This window comes from Argiope bruennichi, chromosome 3, assembly GCF_947563725.1.
Source record: "Argiope bruennichi chromosome 3, qqArgBrue1.1, whole genome shotgun sequence".
In the NCBI taxonomy this organism is placed as follows: domain Eukaryota; kingdom Metazoa; phylum Arthropoda; class Arachnida; order Araneae; family Araneidae; genus Argiope; species Argiope bruennichi.
In genome coordinates, this window is record NC_079153.1 from 141,955,293 (window position 1) to 141,974,656 (window position 19,364).

At 30.0% G+C, this 19,364-nt stretch overlaps 3 protein-coding genes across 3 annotated transcripts in view; 2 read left to right on the top strand and 1 right to left on the bottom strand.

Annotated features, from left to right (window-relative positions):
• The window catches only part of LOC129962749 (mitochondrial import inner membrane translocase subunit Tim23-like), a 28,846-nt gene extending 27,544 nt beyond the window's left edge, over nucleotides 1-1,302 (top strand). The window contains exon 7 of the mRNA XM_056076734.1: nucleotides 1,187-1,302. Within this exon, the coding sequence (XP_055932709.1) occupies nucleotides 1,187-1,293 (107 nt within the window). The 3' untranslated portion in view covers nucleotides 1,294-1,302. The remainder of the gene's footprint in view (nucleotides 1-1,186) is intronic.
• Nucleotides 1,303-4,470: 3,168 nt separating this feature from the next.
• LOC129962750 (uncharacterized) lies at nucleotides 4,471-6,737 on the top strand. The gene has a single exon (XM_056076735.1). It carries the CDS (start codon nucleotides 4,725-4,727, stop codon nucleotides 5,532-5,534), a length of 810 nt encoding a protein of 269 aa, XP_055932710.1. The 5' UTR covers nucleotides 4,471-4,724; the 3' UTR covers nucleotides 5,535-6,737.
• Nucleotides 6,738-8,989: 2,252 nt separating this feature from the next.
• LOC129963004 (uncharacterized) lies at nucleotides 8,990-19,255 on the bottom strand. Its single transcript, XM_056077007.1, has 3 exons — nucleotides 18,567-19,255; nucleotides 18,218-18,461; nucleotides 8,990-9,183 (listed from the first exon to the last, which is right to left on the bottom strand). The coding sequence occupies exons 1-3, from the start codon at nucleotides 19,122-19,124 to the stop codon at nucleotides 8,990-8,992; spliced, it is 996 nt and encodes a 331-aa protein (XP_055932982.1). The 5' UTR covers nucleotides 19,125-19,255.
• Between the last annotated feature and the right edge of the window lie 109 nt (nucleotides 19,256-19,364).

A 19,364-nucleotide genomic window follows, 5' to 3' on the forward strand; every position in this document is an offset into this window, starting at 1 on the left:
CTCATTAGCATGGCGGGGAAACCCTAAAACCTTATTCATTTGGCGGTGGGGAAAATGAGAAGATTTTTTTGACGTGAAAGTTAGTTTTTAATTAATAATTAAAATTTCAAAAAAAGGGACCCCAGGTGCACATTTCCTACCTCCAAGGTATACACATACCAAATTTGGTAGTTGTTAGAGTGCCAACACACACACCCACATTGAGCTTTATATAAGTATAGGTAATAACATATAAAATCAATTGCAACACACATATACCGAGAATAACATTTGCTAACTTACAAGCAACATATAAGTGAGTTTGACTCATTACTATGTAATTTTGCACAAATGGGTTAATATAATTGAAGAAGAGTGTAAAGTATTTAAGAATCGAACTAAGAAGTTTCCATCAAAATATTGAAAAGGTCAAAAGTTTCAAAAGAAATTGTGGCAAGGTCAAAAGAAATTGTGGAAAGTTTTTAAGATTTCAATGATACAATCCCATGATCAGACTATAACTAAAAGGACTTTCTTTCTTGAATAAAAAACATTTTTTAGAAAAATGTTTGGTTTCAGTGAAATTGAAATATCACAATGGAATTTTCAAATCAAAAGAAAAAGAACTTTTAAAAATATGTAGGAAATTCACATTCTGAAAAGCATAAGAAAATACATTGCATATAAAATAAATTATTGAAAATTGAAGGGAAAATTTTTAAACTGCTGAAATCTGCCAGCAAACTACTTGAAAAGGCTGAAGATAGTAAATTTTCAGTGCATAACATAATCAAATAGTTTTAGCAATGTAATTTAAAAAGTAAATCTAAAATATTTTAATAGTGCTCATCTGTTTAGATGTAAATAAAGATTTCTTAATTTTTGTCTTTTTCTCTTCATTCTCCTAATCACAGGTCAAAAATAAGCTTTAGATATTCTTATAGAATTGACACTTTTTAATGTATTTTGTTTCCATTAAATTATGAAAGTGTTTGCAAAGTCAGAATCCTTTAGTGTTTTGTGTGAAATTAACTTCTATTTGGTGTAAAATGTGTGTGGTTCTAAATGTGTAAAGACATTGTTAATTTTCATAAATAAGAATAATTTGTGTGTAATTAATGTACTTATTCTAAACAATTGACAAAAGAATAATTATTAATGTTTGTTGGTTATTATCTATAATAATTAAAAATCAATTTTTTTCAAGGTGGTCTACGGAAATGTGGTATTGGTGGAGCTGTTGGTCTGGGTTTAACATCTATATATTGTTTATGGACAAGTAAAGAAAGATTAAAAGAAGTATTTCATGTATAGTATATATTTTTTTAAAAAAATCATTCTCTCATCAACTGTCAGTTCTTTTTTGCCTATTTAGGAATGTAGACCATGCAGAGGAAATTGCAGTTTGAATTATACAGCCTTTAGTGAAAAGTATTCCATGGTTTCTTTCTGTTTCTACATTACATCAACTTAATTCAAAATATCACTAAATTATTTTGTTGTTCTTAACTATATATATAAAAAAAATTGTTTAATAAGTTTTTTACTTCCATTAATAGTTTAAAATTTGTTCATTTCGGAATCATTGTTCCTGGTTTTCCACATGTGTATATTTAAGATGTATTATGAATAAAATAGCTGATATATGGTTGTGTAGATGTATTTTAATGACAATACCGATTAACAAAAATATGTAAATGACATCACTTTCAATTTTTTATAACATTTTGTAAATCTGACGGAAAAGTAAGATTAGTTTAAGAAAATATTTTTATTTATTATGGCCATTAACTCATTAACACAAATTTAAATTTTCATCATAAATGAAATACTTTGTGTTTAAACTGTATAATTCTGATATGGCATTATGAAGAGGGGCAAATTCATCTACTCATTTATGTAAGTAGCAATATTAATTTTGCATTAACCCTTTCCAGCTTGAGTCATTAAAATTTTTGAGATATAATGAATAAACACAATCCATGTGATTAATAGGTTGTATACTCATGAATTTGCTGTCAAAATTTTTTTTTTAACCTGCCTCTTTTTGCAGGGTGTGTTTGAGGGCATCACTTACCTAGAGCAATCTCTGTGTAAGAAAATCTTCTAAAATAATTGGGTAAATTTCTTATGACAACAACATATTATTATAATTATGAATATTTTAGGTTTATATACACTTTTGTTCATGTTCAAGGTAATTTTTGAAACATTTAAAATATTAAATAGGTAAAATATAATACATTTCTTACAAAAATTCTAAATTAAATCTTAAATATAAATAATTTTTAAAAAATAAGAACTATTAGTTTAATACAAATAATTATAAATGAATTCAACTAAGAATAAAAATTATCCAATTAAAATACTAAAAAGAAATATTTACAATTGAATTTTATTAATTGTCAGTTTTATTAATTAATAAAATGAAAAATATTGAAAAAACAAAATTAAAAATTATTTGGCATGAAGGCATGTGGAAGTGTCTTTTTGTCTAATACATAACAAGAAATTATTGTTTTGCACATTGTTCTTTTATTTTTTTTTATTTTTTTCGCTGTACCATTTTTGCATGCTGAATGCAATAATAATAATTATGAAATAAAAGTTTTAAAAAAATTATGGCTATATAAAACTAAATATTTACAAAAAAAATAAAGCAGAACATGGCGGAGAAACATAAGTAACAGTCTAGAAAAAAAGACAAATCTTAAATGTGAAATATTTTCTGGCTTCAAACCGTAACCGGAGGTCACGATCGGACTCGGTGTAATAGGAAGCGCTGTGCTTGTGATCAATAGGTCCCGCCGCCAGCCACAACTGTTTGTGGAAGGTATGTTCCTTGAAAGTGCATCAGTAGACAAGGGACATACCCCATGCATGATTGAACTCTTGTTCGAGAGCTTCCAGTGAACAGTTTTTACTTTCTATCATGATCCAAGACCTGTAGTCGGAATATCAGCAGTAAGATCGTATCAAGGATTTGAATATCACATCCCACTTTGAAAAGTATTGATCACTGGTATTTGTGACTTTTTGATAGTGGTTACGTAATAACCGCTCGTAAAATATTTGTCATCCCTATACCAGACGACTTTCACTGTTACACACTACCCGTTTCTTCGAACATACGTAGCCATTGACAAATGGTCCGAAGGTGCATTACCACCATACTCGCAAAGAAAGTTTCACCGTACATTGGTAACAGATCCAGTTTCTATAAGCCAGATAACCTAATCAGCCTTTTGTTGTGGCGTCGCCATCGCACTGTACTATGGAATGAGCCTCTGCTATATTACTTCAAAGTCAATGACGTACGACGCTGCTTAGAGTTGAAAAACAAACTAAAACTGTTGTAAATAAAATTTGATGAGCTGTCGATTTTTTTAAAATTAACTGATCTGGCCAAACTCGTATCAATAATTTGATATAATTTTTTAAAACCGCGGAGTTTTTTTTTTTTTATGGACACCTTGTATTTATTATATAAGTACAAAGAAAAATGTGTCTTCCATACTTACTAAATCAAATTAAATTTAAATCTTTACTAGTTAAATTTTTGGTGAGTGATAATTAAAATGGAAAATAATTTTATATTGCACGCTATAAATGTTTCTAATTTAAATATATAGAAGTATTGCATAGAATTTAAAATTAAATATTTATACTGCAATAGCATCACATTTTTTAAATAATTGATTTTTGTACAGTTTGAATTCATGAGAGGGCAAACCAATTCTTACAAAACTTATTTGAAACATCAGGATCTGATTTTTTTTCGAACTTGGATAAGAAAGCAAACTCTCATTACTTAAATCCATTATTTGAAGCAGTACTGATGCATTTTCAGATATGGATATTAGATAGTATTGTGGTGGACCTGCTTTCATCAAAACGATGTTACTGTTTAAGTTGCGTGATCCTGCAAGCGATTTATTATACGTGCACGAGATTTTATTCTACTGCATTTTTAACTGCAAATGTATCTTTCTTCTTCTTAATGTTTCCGTAAAATAAAGTTATTTTTTTAAGCCGTCATCCAATTTGAATATTATAGCCAACATCCACATTGGTGACCCGAAAAGCAAATGAAATTATTTCCGATTTTGAAAAATAATTAAATGAAGTCATCAGAAAATTCTGAAAAAATGGCGAACCTGATCGTTTAACGAAAAACAACGTTATCTATCGCTCTTACTCGAAGCTTTCGAAATCCATCATCATCAAAATCCTCCGTATCCCATCTTCAAAAATTTTACGTCAATAAAAAAGAAGTTATTCTGTTTACGATGGTAAAAATATTTTGGAATCCGGCCTATAATTCAAAAGTTATACCCAAGTAAAAATCTTCATAGACGGTAATTGGAACTCTTCATTGAAGCAATTCAAGTAAAAAACTGGGAAATACAATAAGACATCACTCAAAACCTCTCTGCATCAAATGAAAACAATAAGTAAGTTGCCTTTTATCAAAAATTAGGAAGAATTATAACTATTTTTAGTGTTTTCTGATCTTAGTTAATCTTTAATAGTAGTCCTATGAAACCTTCAAAAGTCGCCCTATAGCGCCAATGTTTACTTCTGATTCACGCCAAAACCAAATTTTCTCCATAGACTCAGTACTAAAATTTTGGCATCGTTGAACTATATTTGGTGACATTCAGATTTTCTAAGCTAAAAAAAAAATCTAAAATTTAGCGAATAGTTAATGATCTATAGTGAATTTGACCTCGCTTATTTCAAACATGTCTAATGATAATCAAGATTCCGCCAGCAATGACGTCACAATTTCTCGTGTTGGCATCAAATTACCGCCTTTTTGGAAGGCTAATCCTGCATTATGGTTTGTACAGCTCGAGGCACAATTTGTCTTGGCCGGAATTACTGCTGATGATACCAAATTTAATTATGTTATTTCTGCAGTTGATTGTGATATTTTAAATTCTGTTAGTAACATAATCTTGAAACCGCCCGATAATGATAAATATACTACTTTAAAAAAACGTTTGATTGAATTACATTCCGAAAGTGAGGCTTCAAAAATTCGTACACTCTTGCAAGGATTAGAGCTTGGCGACCAGAGGCCATCTCAATTGTTAACACGCATGGAGGCCTTGGCTGGTGAGACTGTTGGTGAACCACTATTGAAATCTCTTTGGCTAGGTAGACTTCCAAACGGCACTCAAACGATCTTAGCTGCTTTGAGAGAAGATTTGGGTGGTCTGGCATCCATCGCAGATAAAATTAGTGATTTGACATGCCATTCAAATATTAATACAGTTAAGGTTACATCTACAACTTCCGACACCCGAGTTACTCAACTTGAGCAGCAAGTAGCTCAACTAACTACATTGGTTGGCGAGCTCACTTCAACAATACGCCAAACACGTTCGCCAAGTAGGAATAGACAGTTTAGCTACGGACGCAGCCCCTCTCGAGACCGGTTCCGGAAATATAAAGAACCTTCAAATGGCATCTGCTTTTATCATACTAATTTTGGCAAAAATGCAAAAAAATGTAATTTACCTTGCTCTTTCAACTCTAAGGAAAACTAAATGAGCGATCGGAACGAGGAAGATTGGAGGAAATGTGTACCCCAGAATGTGTACCAAAATTCACTTTTCTTATTGACCAATCCCAGCCCGCGGAAGAAAGCCGCTACGTATATCCATGTATATGAGCAATGCAATCGTACATGTGATTGGCTAACGTGCCAACGTGATTGATTGTGTATGTTTACATTTTGGAAATGAACAGCAAACGTGTGTCAGATTCTGTCTGGTTAATCTTTGAAAATTCACAGGTGGTTTGAGACACAGAAGTGTGAAAGAATTTATGAGCAATTGTTGATATATGTGGGATAGTAAACATAAAAATATAGTTCTTTTTATCATGTACATAATGTTATTCCATTTACATTAACTTACAAATCTTCAGTAACATGTGAGATGATTATGATTTAAAGTATATTTGTATGTATCACCAAATAAGTAGCATATTTAGATAAATGATTTTTTTTAAATATATTTCAAAGATTTTATTTTCTAGTAATTTTTTTTTTCTTTTTTCGTGCAGAACATGCAAAGAAGGCTTTCTATCAATATCATGTTTTCACAAGTATTGAGTCATAATTTTTAACAATGATTATCATGTTCATATTTAACTATCAGAATTTTATTGCTGCAGATATTCATATTTCCTCAATTTTAAATACTTTCATCTCTTTACTTTTTGTTCCCCTTTGTTTCAATAACACTTAAGCCCAACTAATGATTGACATTCTTATTAAATACTAATTTTACCTAATTGTTACATGACAAGTCGTAATAAGCATTGCCCTTTTTTTGTTTATTTATTTATTTTGCACTGAAATGGAATATGTAGGGGAAAAAATACTCATATATTGAACATATTCAAAGTGAAAAGGAAAATTTGTATTTTAAAAATATAAAATTGGTTGTTTTTTTTACTTCTTAAAATCAACTACATAGACTTAGACATTGATTTCTATTTATATAGCAATTTCAGCAGAATTAGTCAAACAAATGTCTTTCTCAAACTATAATGCCACGACAGTTTGTGCAATTCTTAATTGCCATTCCTTCGATATAAATTATGAAGATCAAGCAACTCATATATGTGTGAATTTTTTAATTGTTTGTGTGTGAATTTACATTGAAATATTTTAATACCATCTGCTTTTACTTTATTTCATATTAACCATTTTAAAATATATCCAAATTTCAATAAAAGACATACTTCTAATAACACGTTTTCTGTATTTTACTCAATATTTTGCTATACATATATATATAATGTAATTTTAAATAGCCATGTTATATTTCTTTAAAAAAAATTTCAGAATATTTTTTTCTGAATTGGTTTGAATTAGTTCTTTCAATAACATATATATCCAATACAAAAACTTTCATATTCCAATGAAGGTAAAATATGCCAATCTATTGAATACCTTTTTTCGTGTAAAGGTGAATATTTTAAAATCCTTTTATGGAAGGCTTTATACAGATGTATGAGGCCTCATATAATGCACTTAGAATTTTAATACAATATTTTACTCGTTAAAGAAATATAATGATCATTGTATGATATTAAAATGCATACATGTTATATTTTTTTTAAAGGATTGAGAAATTATGTATATTTAAAATAAGCTATACAGAAGTTTCATGCAAGCATAATAAATAGTACTTAGTCAGCTCCTAATGAATTTGTTTAATTATTAATGAATTAGTGAATTTGTTTTAAATACAATTAAAGTTGGTACCATTCAGCAACTACATTTGTTGATTATCTCAGTGTCAAATAAATGTTTTAAGATTTAAGTCCTTAAAATATCTCTAATTTTATATAAACCTTGTCCTGGTTTTATATTAATCTTCAGTTTCCAAACTTTTACATTACATTGCAACTTCATCTCTTCACATAATATAGTGAAGCAAAAAAAGAGTAATATTTATTTTTCATTCCTTTTAACAATTTGCTATTTTGTTAAAATTTATTTTTAAATTAAAATAGCTTTCTAACAAATAAGATGCCAAAATTCTTTCTCTTGAAACTTAGCAAAAATTAAATGCTTTGCTATTTCATTTTCTGGAAATATTTAATTTAAACAATATTAATAAATAAATGTTGTATAATCCTGGTTCAATGTAAACTGATTTTATGAAATATCTCTGATATTGCAAATTCAAAAAACAAATACTTATTATAGGGAAATAATTAAAATTCTTCCCATGAAATTGCAAAATTGCTGATTTTTTAATGAGTAATTGATATGCTATTATTCATATACTACAGTTTAGAATTCGTTTTGTATTCAAAACATTTCAGATCCCCCTTCCCCAAAAAAAACTTGTATTGCTTGCCTATATGCCTCTACAGAGTTTAATTTTGACCTGCTATCCATTATTAGGTTCTAATCCATTCAATTTTTTTTTTCATTTACTGCTTATTGTGCTAACAAAGAATATAATATTAATAAAATAAAAATGATACAACATGTAACACAAATTTAATGAACCCAAATGTGGTACATAGTGCAAAGATTTGGATTATATTTCTAACATGATAGCGTTTATAGACGTGTGTACTGTTTATAATTTCACCATGCATGACAAAAATCATTCAAAATGGTTTACAGAACAGATCATCGCATCTGCAACTACAAAAGTTACTTCTTACGTTGCTGATGCTCATTAACCCTTTCAAGAGATATGGAAAATATGCTTCCTCCCAAATATTTCAATTTTTGTGTGAAGTTATGTAGGTTTACTTAAGTTCTGACTCAAATTTTCCATAGTATGGTATGGTATAGTTTAGGTTTTCTGGCACAAGGTACAATTTAGGGCAAGTTGTGTCATCCACAAGGATATTTAAGCAGTTCCATCATAAAGGTGTAAATAAAACAAGGATACATTGTAAAACGTCAAAAGTTTAAAAGGTCTATGATTTATAATGATTTGGTACAAGAATAAAAATAAATTTTAAATGCTATGAAAGAAACCAGTAGGTTTTAAAAAGTAAAAAATTTTCAGTGAGGTTTCTCACCTCCTGTCCAGGTCCTGTAAATTTGAAATAGGCGAATGAAAGTGAGTTAAACGATCAGAAGTAAAATTAGGACATTGAGTAAGAATATGTGCAATAGAATTGATCACTCCACAGTTCGTACAATGAGGAAGCTTCAACTTCAGGCTTGTTCACCAAACAGCAAATGTCTATGTGTGTCCAATGCATAGACGAATTAATTTCACATCTGCGCATCAGTGTGGTAAAACTGACTACAAAAGTAATTCGGTTTGAGAACAAGTACATTTTAATGTTGAACTTATGGCGGCACTATAATAAGGCCAGGTTTGGGTGTTCTGTCTAAAACAAATTTTTTCGCTTCTGCGTATGAAATATTTCTTCTAACTTTCAGGCTTTGAATTACTTTTTCCATTTAGGATAGTCACGGGAATAAGCAGGATGGAGCCCAGAGCAGTTTAAACATTTAAGGTTTGTGAGCTACAAACTGAAGTTTCATGAACATCAGCTGAGCATTTGGCACATCGACGGCTGCCATGGCAAGTTCCCTGCGAATGTCCGAATCTCTGACATTTAAAGCAACGTAGAAGATTCGGTACATATGGTTTAACTTTGGATTGTATATAGCCAGCACGTATAAATTTCGGAAGTTCCGGACTACTGAAAGTTAGAATGACATGTTTTGTTTGGAATGAATGAACCATTACGTTTAATTTTTATGCGATGAGCTGCACAAACTTTTTGGGAATGCAATTCCCGAATGAGTTCATTTTCCGAACAATCAAAAAGATCTAAATCAGAGATGACTCCTCGAGAATAATTCAGTGTCCTGTGAGGAGTTACCTCTACAGGGAAGTCTTCAAGTTTTGTTAATTTCTGCATCGTAGCAATCTGTGTTTTTGATGAGGTCTCAATAAGAAGATTCCCGGATGGAAGTTTTTTAGTAGATTTCACATCATCAATAAATGAAGAAATCAATCTTTGAACTATGAAAGGTCTTTGGTGTGTGTAATATTAGAAATCTAGTATCTTCAGTGATAGGTAAACATGGCAAAGTGTCTGAAAACCCATGCAAAAAGGGGGAAAAAGATTCGGGCCACGACGACACCGCCTTCCACGGAGCCCAACAAGGGAAGGAGCCACTGGCTCCCATTCCCAGCCTTAGCGCTTATCATGGAGCTAGCTGGAACCTAGGAACCTATACGCTGAGAGTCACCCCCGGGGACAGTGACCACCCTTAAAGCTAAGCCCAAGGAGTAACCCCTTCGCTTGATCTTCTTGAGCAGCCCAGTCAAATATCTGGGATACCGGCCGATTGATGCATCAGGGACCGAAATGTACCACCCGTTTAGACGGGTGGTACATTTCGGTTTAGACCCTTAGAGGGTCACCACGCACGGTGAACACGTGGAGTTTTTGGTTGTCCATGCGAAGCAAGAAGCAAACAGAGCGGCGACAGCTTCTCATGGCAAGCTCCCTCGCTTACCGTCGAGAGAATGAAGAAAACAGAAGGGGAAGGGGGGATTTTAAGTGAAAAGGGGATAAAGAAGAGAAAAGGGATAGAGGAGTAGGAAGAGAAAAGAAAGAGTAAAGATCCCTGGGTACCTCGGGATTGGAACGCCTGTACCCACCTAAAGAAGGTGAGCCCCTGAGGGGACAAATTTTCTATAAGACAGGAACTTAGATGCTTCAGTTCCTTATTTCACATAAAATAGTGTGTCTTGATTTGTTACTTAATTATCAAGAAACCAAATTTAATTAATGTAATTAGCTAAATGAGTCACTTTTCCTAAGCCAAATTCAATCCTAAAAATATTTTAACAAATCATGATTGTGTAAAAAAAAAAATGACCTTTTAAAAGATTAAGGAAGAGTTTTTCAAAATTTGAATTAGATTTTTCACCTAAACATTATTTAAAACTTTAAATTTTTCCTTCAATAATTTTGAAGCATATCAGACACAAACCATTTTTTAAATTATTTTAAAAATACAAAAATGAGTTTTCCGATGAAATTTATTTTATTTCCGTGCGTGTTTTTACCTGTAATTTATATAAAATTTTAAAAATATTTTTTTTAATATACTAATTATAATTAATTTATACTCACACACATTCCAAAGATATTAAGTATATTCGTTAGTAATTATTTTCGGTACAATAAAATCAGAGGAATCAAACATAAAATATTCCAGTCGAATTATCATGAAAAGTACCAAAATGTGGAGCAAGTTCGGGAAAAAAAAATTTAGGAGCAATAATCCCCTCTCCTTTCAACACGTCTCTGATCACAATGTATTCTTAAAGTCGAATTAAAGGACTTATTTGCAATTCTAAAAAATTCAATTGAAAACGATTTTCTATCATTGGGGCAATTGTGTTTTTTAGTAGTCAGAGAGAATAACGTTTAGAAATTTAGAATGAAAGTCTTTAAAGGAGTGCTATGGAAAAATAAACCCATTCATCATAATAAAAATTCTTATAAAGAATATTTCCAAGAAGTTGAAGATCATAAGTCAGATAGTGAACCGGACTAAAACGAAGTCTTCGAATGCCAATTAAACCCTCAAGGGGTCGTTTCTCTTTTCCTCTCCTTAACAATATCTATATAAACAGTTTTAAGAAGAAAATTTCATCAAACTGAAATAACAAAAATTTTTATTGCGGATCACTTTCTAAAGTTCAGTATATCGCAATGCCAAATTAAATTTTCGAAGAATTCAACACAAAATAAGTTTTATGACTTTTTAAAGACAATCTAAATAATATTTAATTATAGATTTGATATATTTATTTTAAATTATAATGCAGCTTTTTTTTTAAATTATGGAACAACAAAATATAAAAGTTTCGGTAGAACAATGCTCTAAAAGTAAATAACGAACTGCTAGAAAAATATTCTAAAATTAATATCAATATTTATAATAATAATTAAGTTTGCACGGCTTTTGTACACTAGGCGACAGTACAAAATGAAACTATCGGAAATACCACACACACACAAAAAAAATATCTAGAGGGACCTAAGCAGTTGTCTATTTAATAAAAAGGTCATATTCAGGCACTGCAGAATTGTATTCAGACTATCAACATATACTCTGTTGAAGATATTTTTCATGAAAATGAACTTGTTTTTACACGAATAAAAACAATGCAAGGAACATAAGTTGCTAAACTATCAGATGTGAAAAATTATTAAAAGAAATAACCGCATGATTGACTTCTTAAAAATAAAAATTGCTTAATATTTCAGTGACAAGCTGTTTCATTCATCATTTAGATAAAAAGAAATAGTTTGTCTTCAATATTAGGATATAAATTTCTTGGATAAAAAATTCATACAATTATTAATTCTTCAGACTGGTTATGTGTTAAAAAAAAACTTGTCAACACTATAATGAAACCTCATTTGTAAAAAAATGAAAATTACTTTAATTTTACAGAGTTTTTTACATCCAATATATTTAATTCATCCAAAAAAAAAAAATTGCATGCAATAATATAGCCTTCAAATGAAATTTGGTAAGGAAAAACTAGTCCAAATATAGTGTTCATATATTATGAGAGGCTTCTTTTTTTACAGAATTTTAACACAGTTTAATTATTTTTTTTCTATAAATTTGGTACTCATTCTTTCTGAATTTCACAGAAAAAACGGAAAATCAGCTCTTCCCTAGAAAAAAAGAAGAAAAAAAAAAAAAAAAAAGACAAGAACTTATTTTCTCAAGCTGAAAGTTTAAAAGTAGGAAGTATAGTCATAAAATCCAGTATTCACATTCTACCTTTCTTTTTTCCATTGAAATTTCCCACTCACACCCTATGAGCATAAACAATCAATATCAGCATTTGGCAGGAAAAGTTTTATAACTGAATGAGCTGATTTTTTAGTGATTCACTTGTCATTTTAAAATTAGGATTTATCACATACCTATTTTGCTTATAAAAAATCTTAACTCATAATTAAAATTTTTACAATATTTAACAAATATCTTCATTACCTTATGAAAAAAAGACTAAAAAGATGTTGTATATTTATTCTTAATTTCATAGACATGGCCTTTTACGTTGGATATTGGCAATAACCTAGTCACATTTTCCAAAAAATATTCAGTCAACTGTCTCCAAGCAAGACACTGCAAAAATGTGCTGTGTAGTAAATTATATAAAACATAAAATCAGGAAACAGTACTTTTTTTCTTTTCTTTTTTTACCTTGCTAGATAGTTTATTGCCACTCTATAATTAATTTTTTTAAAATACAAATCTTCAAAATCATAAATAATTTTGTTAAATATAAAATTTGTTTCTATTTTGACATTTTTATTTTATTCTTTCAAGTTATAATGATATTCTCTCAGTACTCCAATGTGCCAAAGAAATAGATGAATTTTATTAAGTTCACTAATTTTATATACTATTCCAAGCACTTATAAATTTGTTTCATTTGCAAAATGAAGAAAAGAAAACTGTATCTGGGAGACATTTATTAAATTAATTGATAACCAAAGATTAATTATATTTATTAACTATGTAAAAAGAAATCATTAAGTAATAGGTATAAATGGAAAAATAAAATAACATAGAATCATTAAAAATCTGTAATTTGTGAAAAGTAATAATGTAGCATATTCTTATTGTTTTGTTTCACTTCAGAGTGTGAGAACTATACATCTTTATATGAGCTGAAAGAAGAAAAATCAAGCTCAGCAATATCCTTGCAGATTTTCAACAAGCATGGCAAAGTGATGAAATATGCAGACAATGAATAGATAATATAACATTATAAATTTCTACATATATTTCAACCATCTACATCTAAATAATTTTTATACAGATTTCTATGCCCCCCCCCCTTTATAAGAATGTACACTAAACAAATGAAATATAATTATTTTCATATTATCTAAATGATCTATTTTAATTTTAAATACAACGCAGCTATAGCATGGAAAATGTTGGATTTCTTAGCTGTCACTTACTGCTTTATTTCTTGAATTCTTGTTTGGATACATTTGTTAGTTCAGAGCCAGGGTCACCAATGAGGAAGATTGATGAGGACGAGGAGCAAACTCGTGATGTTGGGGTTTGTAGCCGAGTAACAAGACCCCTGGACAAAAGTGTACACTCTTTCCAGAGGCTGTTATCTGGCTTGTAAGCTTCACCACAATTTCTGGTATGGATTTATCCTGATACTAAATTTTTTTTTCATAAAGGAACTTCCTAAAAGTTAAAAGCTTAAAAAGAAAGCCAGAAATTTCTGGACAATCTTTTCAGCTAAACCATTGGGAATTTGTTCCTTTATTTTAAGACAGGAGAAAATAAATAAACTGAAATATATACAATATAACAATATAAACTGCAGTATAAAAAATTAATTTATTTTTCTTATAAAAATATATACTATTTTGGTAACAGTGAGCTTTTATTGATATACTGATTCAAATTAAATTCACTAAATAACAAACAACATTTAATAAACCCATTAAAATGAGACAAGAACAATTTAAAGTAACACAATCATATACTTATATTAAGTCGTTTTTAGTATGTTGCTTCCATTATGAGCTTGTTTCTTCCTGTTTTGAATATGTGATTAACTTAAAATTTTGAATTTAGTCACTTACCTTTTCTTGACACCATCAAGGCACTCCATTTCCAAAATTATCTATTCTCACTGAGATTAGCAATCATAACTTGCATTAAATCTTCTGTGAAACTAATAATAAAAGAACTTCCTAAAAGTTAAGCTTAAGAGAAAGCTAAAAAACTTTAGACAATCTTAAAATTAACCATTGGGAATTATTTGTTCATGGTGTTTAAAATTTAGAAGGGATAAGGGATAATTCCCATTAAGTAAGGTTAACAATTAATCAAATTTATTATTTTTAAATTAATATAAAAATTAAAATTTTCACAATAAAAGATTTAAAAAATTTAAGTTTTTAGTAATCTGTTCAAACATTAGGGCTCTAAATGAAAGTATGTTGAAGTCCTGAGTTAAAGAAAATTTATTCAATTTTTGATGTGCATAAAAACTTATATAAACTCCACAATTAAAATCATCAGTTTGTTTTATATGAGATGGAAAAAGTATCTGCCAGTGGCTTTTTGAATTAAGCAATTTATTTAAAATCTTAGACCACTTCCTAACCAAAATTGCAGTATTATTATCTGGTCTGCCAACAAGTGGATCAAAATATTCAAATGTTTTAAGTTTTATATTAACAATAATCAAAGTCCAATGACAATTTAAATTGACAGGGATAATTAATAAATCTAGATTTGGCAACTCTTGAATCCAAGAAAATTTAAGAATATCCTTCTGATTAAAAATTAAAACTGATTGCAAGGATTCTATTGCTTTACAATTTCTGAATTTCTCGGTTAACAGAAAAAGAAAAGCATCAATAGCAGAATCATAAAGCCAACCCTTCTTAAAGCTCGGTGACACAGACTTTAGATAATTCTCTTCTTTCCGAGTAACAAAAGGATCTAAAGATTTTAATATATAAAAAGAAAGATTGATATTATTAATAGTTACTACTGTTGCAGTAGGGTTACCCACATTCATCTTACTAAATTTATTGAATATATTAAGGCTAGTACATACAGAATTTTCTCTAGCAGAATAAGCTTTTAAAGGAATAATTTCCTTTTTATGACCATCAGGATCATCATTACTTTTTTCATCACGACTAAAGCATTTAGAAATTTCTCCCGCATGATACGATTGTAAAGGTGCAATCTCATCTATAATACTGTCAGGTTCATCAATATTTTTTTCATTTAATCTTTGCCGTTTCCCATTTTTTTTCCTGAAATGATTTTCTCCTCTTATGTCTTTGAGAAGTTTTATAAAATTTAATCTGTGGGGGAATTTTTTGATTGGGAGCAACATATAACCGAGGTGCGACAGGAGCAGGATCATCTTTGTGACAGACAACTCCACGCATACCAGATACTAAAGTATTTAAACAATTTACTACATTAGTTAGCATAGTTTCTTGAATAAGAGGAATTTTAATTAATTCCAAAATCTCGGAGCATAGTTTTTTGCATTCAGCTACTTTTGTGTTAAAACATTCAGACGAAACATTACCTTTCAATTCCAAATTTAAGATTTGGGGCTCAATTCCTTGTGCATTTCTTTCCTTTTCAACAGCATAAAAATCATCTGTTATGTATGTTTTCATTTCAGAATACAATAAATGTACTTTATGAATATGTTTGCAAAGGTTACTATTGTCTTCACAAGAACACACATACAAATGACTACATAGTACTGTACAGTTAATATCAGTACATTTAAAACAGCAATGATCTAATAAAAGACAAACATCTGTAATTTTTTTTATTGAGTATACTATTCCCTTTTTCGTCTATGAATTTACTAACCATTGATCATCATGTTTAACTGTATCATTAATAGGAATTTTTACACCCATTTCATGCTTTTCTTTAATAGTTTTATTGAAATTTGAATTTAATGGAACATTATTTACAACATTAGAAGAATATTTTAAAAACCTATCTGTTTCCATCTTTAAAAGAGTTAAAATTAGCTCATCTATGCGCCTATTAAATTTACGCTCAAAATATACAGTTTTTAACTGATTATGAAACGATTCACAGTAATTATTTGTATTGGTACCACCATGTGGAAACTGTCTATAGCAGGTAGAATAATTTTTTACAAAATAATCAACAAAATTTTGGCATTCATTTAAATATTTACTAATAAAAATTGAAACTTTATTATCAAAATCCTCTAGAGACTTTTCATTCATTATATTTAATAATTCATACGACATCTTCATACGGAGACATTTATCATGGACTTTAACAGTCAACTGCCTTTTCCAAGCACGGTATACATGCCATTGACACAATAGATGCTTGATATCGGGACCAAATACAGAATTAAAAGTAAAACCATCATCATCAGTCATGACTGTATTAACTTTCAAATTAGGAATGCGACAATGTAAACTAGAAAATAAAGCCACTAATGTACGAAAATCTAAATCATTTGTAATAAAATGCGCAACAGGATATCCCTGACCATATTCATCTTGCACATGCAATGAAAGAAGAAAAAAATCATAATGGTTTGTGCCATGGGTAGCATCAATACAAAGGATTTTATGGGAATGTTTCATAAGCATGTCTTTTTGAGCTTCAGTTTGAAAACCTAATGCAAAAGAATTTTCACAATTTGGTAAGCTATCCAAATAAGAAGGTCCAAAGATAGTATCCGACATTAGTAATTTGAAAATTAAAATGGGATTATATTTTTCATTTTTTAATTTCTCCACAGTACAGAAAACAGACATGGCATCATTAATCGGCTTTATTGTATTATGTAGATGCCTTGAATAAGACTGTATAGTCTTCCGAGAAATAAAAACTTCTTTTGTTGGGCAAATTTCTTTTATCCCGACAGCCTGCATCACCACGAATTAAGCTTACTATTTTTGAAACAGGAAATGATAGCAATAAATAAGATTTGATTAAATTACGTGTATTTTCTTTAAGTGGGTGGTATCTTTTAGCATGTCGTTCTACTCTTGATTGAATCCTTGACAGATATGAAGGATAAAAAAATTGGTAAACATAATAATGAAATGTTTTATCACCCAAAACTTTTTTGCCTGTTGATTTCTGGAAAAAAGTATAAGTAGAAGAACTTGCAGCTTCTAACCAAATCTTAAAATTCTTAAAAGAATCAAAAGAAAATGTTTTGACATTCTGAATTTGATGCACAGCACTATGATGTTTATTTAAATACCATAGATTAGAAAAGACTTGATTGCACTCAGATTGTACACAAAAAAACAGTTCATTTTTCTTGGTAAAATTGCAAGTTTCTTGACGACTTTTAAAAGGTTTTACAGGAATAATGCTACCACATTTTAAACTTTTTGGGGATTTTTCATAATTATCACTCATAAATTGAGAATTATGTACATTTTGATTTATTCCTACATCTGCAATGGGGTTTATTATTGATTCCTTGTGAGAGTTATTATCCAATACAATACAGTTACTTTTAACTGGCAAACATGATACAGTTTGAACCTCAGATTTACAGCTACGCTTTAAATGATAGCTAAAAGAGGATTTAGAAGAATAAGACTTTAAACATAATTTACAAATTCTAGGATATGTATTTTTAACTTTGGAAGGACGTTTAAATTTTTGACAAATATCTGAAACTGAAGATGTTAATTTAATATCTCTACTTGCTTGTAGATCCTTTGCAGGTCCTGCCACTGATTCTGTCAGACATGCATTTGTTTCCAAAACCCTACTGAAATTTTTTCCAGATGGGGATAAGAAAACACGAGTTTTTGATTTGTTGCATTGATTTAAATGGTTTGAAAAAGAAGATTTAGAGGAATAGGACTTCAAACATTTTTCACATAGTTTAGGATAACAGTCTTTGACAGGTTGAGGGCATTTAAATTTCTTCAGGTGATTTGAAAACGAGGACCGCATAGAATATGTTTTCCCACAATAAACACAGTTTTTAGAATAGAAACAATTTTGAGCGAGCGAATATTCCACCATGCAATATTTTACAATTTGTTGGCAAAACTGAAAATTTATTTGATGTGGGAATACTACTAAAAACATTTTCACTAAACTGACTGAATGGAATGCATGGGATCACAGGCAGTACAAATTGAGTATTACCTTTAGAAGATGGCAGAGAAGAAATATCTTTCGTCAGCAGAGCAGCTGACTGTTGCACGGGTGTAGAAATTAGCTTTGTAGACTCTTGCTTTGGCCTAGCAGGTTGCACGGGCCTAGGAACTGGCTTGGCAGACTCTTGCTTTGGCCTAGCAGAAGAAACAAATGCTGCGGGAAAAAATGGCAATAGAGGAAACTCTGAATCATCAAAAGAAAAACCAGAGTTGGAAGACTGCGTCTTTGCAATCTGCGAAAATAAAACAAAAACCAATTATAAATTATCGACTTCAGGCTTGCATAAATTTTTAAAATCATTGTGAGGGAAAAAAAAAAAAAACGTATTCATGCTTACCTTTTTAGATGCTGTATCTGCTGAGATGCATCCTGTTAAGGATTCAAGAAAACAACCTGCAAGCAGCTTATTACCCCATCTGTTTAAATGCAAGCCATCTCTTGCAAGATAGTTTTTCCAAGATGGCTGGAAAGAACTGCAAAAGAAAAACATTTGAAAATAACATAGTTCTTTAAGTGCACAGTTTATGGCTCGAACCTTATAGTTTAGTGTCTGTAAATAATACTCCGATTCCTTATACTCCTTTCTGTGGAAATCAAAATCTCTTGGAACAATACTCGAGAAAATTATTCTTGCACCTGGGTCATGAAGTAATACCTCAGTGGCCAAAGCTCTATATTTTTTAAGTATTACTTCAATAGTATCCAAAGATGCATTATTTGTGCCAACATGCACTAAGACCCAGTCATAATTTTTGTGTACAGAAATATTGCTAGCTAATCTTTCAATAGTTGCACCAGGATAGGAAACAATGTCCAAATGAAAGTCAAGTGATTCAACAGATACATACTTATGCAAGTATTTGATCATGGAATCGCCAATAAAGAGAGCCCTCATTGTAAAACAGTGAGATAAAATGGAATTCTTTCAAAAGCTAGTAATAGTAACAAAATTCTGTACAAACTGCCAAAAAAGCATACAGCAAAACAGAAAACAATTATAAGATTCAATATACAGAAGATGTTAAAGATTATTATTAGATACCACAAATAAATTTGAAACTATCAAGTTCAATACACCACTGAATAATTAAAAAATTGAAATAATACACAAATTAAATTTAAAAAAAAAAACAAT

Bases quoted from the DNA above. Each gene is read 5' to 3' on its own strand.
- LOC129962750 (XM_056076735.1), top strand. From the start codon at position 4,725: ATGTCTAATGATAATCAAGATTCCGCCAGCAATGACGTCACAATTTCT.
- LOC129963004 (XM_056077007.1), bottom strand. From the start codon at position 19,124: ATGAGGGCTCTCTTTATTGGCGATTCCATGATCAAATACTTGCATAAG. The intron at 18,462-18,566 runs GTAAGCATGAAT...TTATTTTCGCAG, and splicing joins CAGATACAGCATCTAAAAAG to ATTGCAAAGACGCAGTCTTC. The intron at 9,184-18,217 runs GTAATACTCAAT...TCTAACTTTCAG, and splicing joins TTCTCTGCCATCTTCTAAAG to TAGTCCGGAACTTCCGAAAT.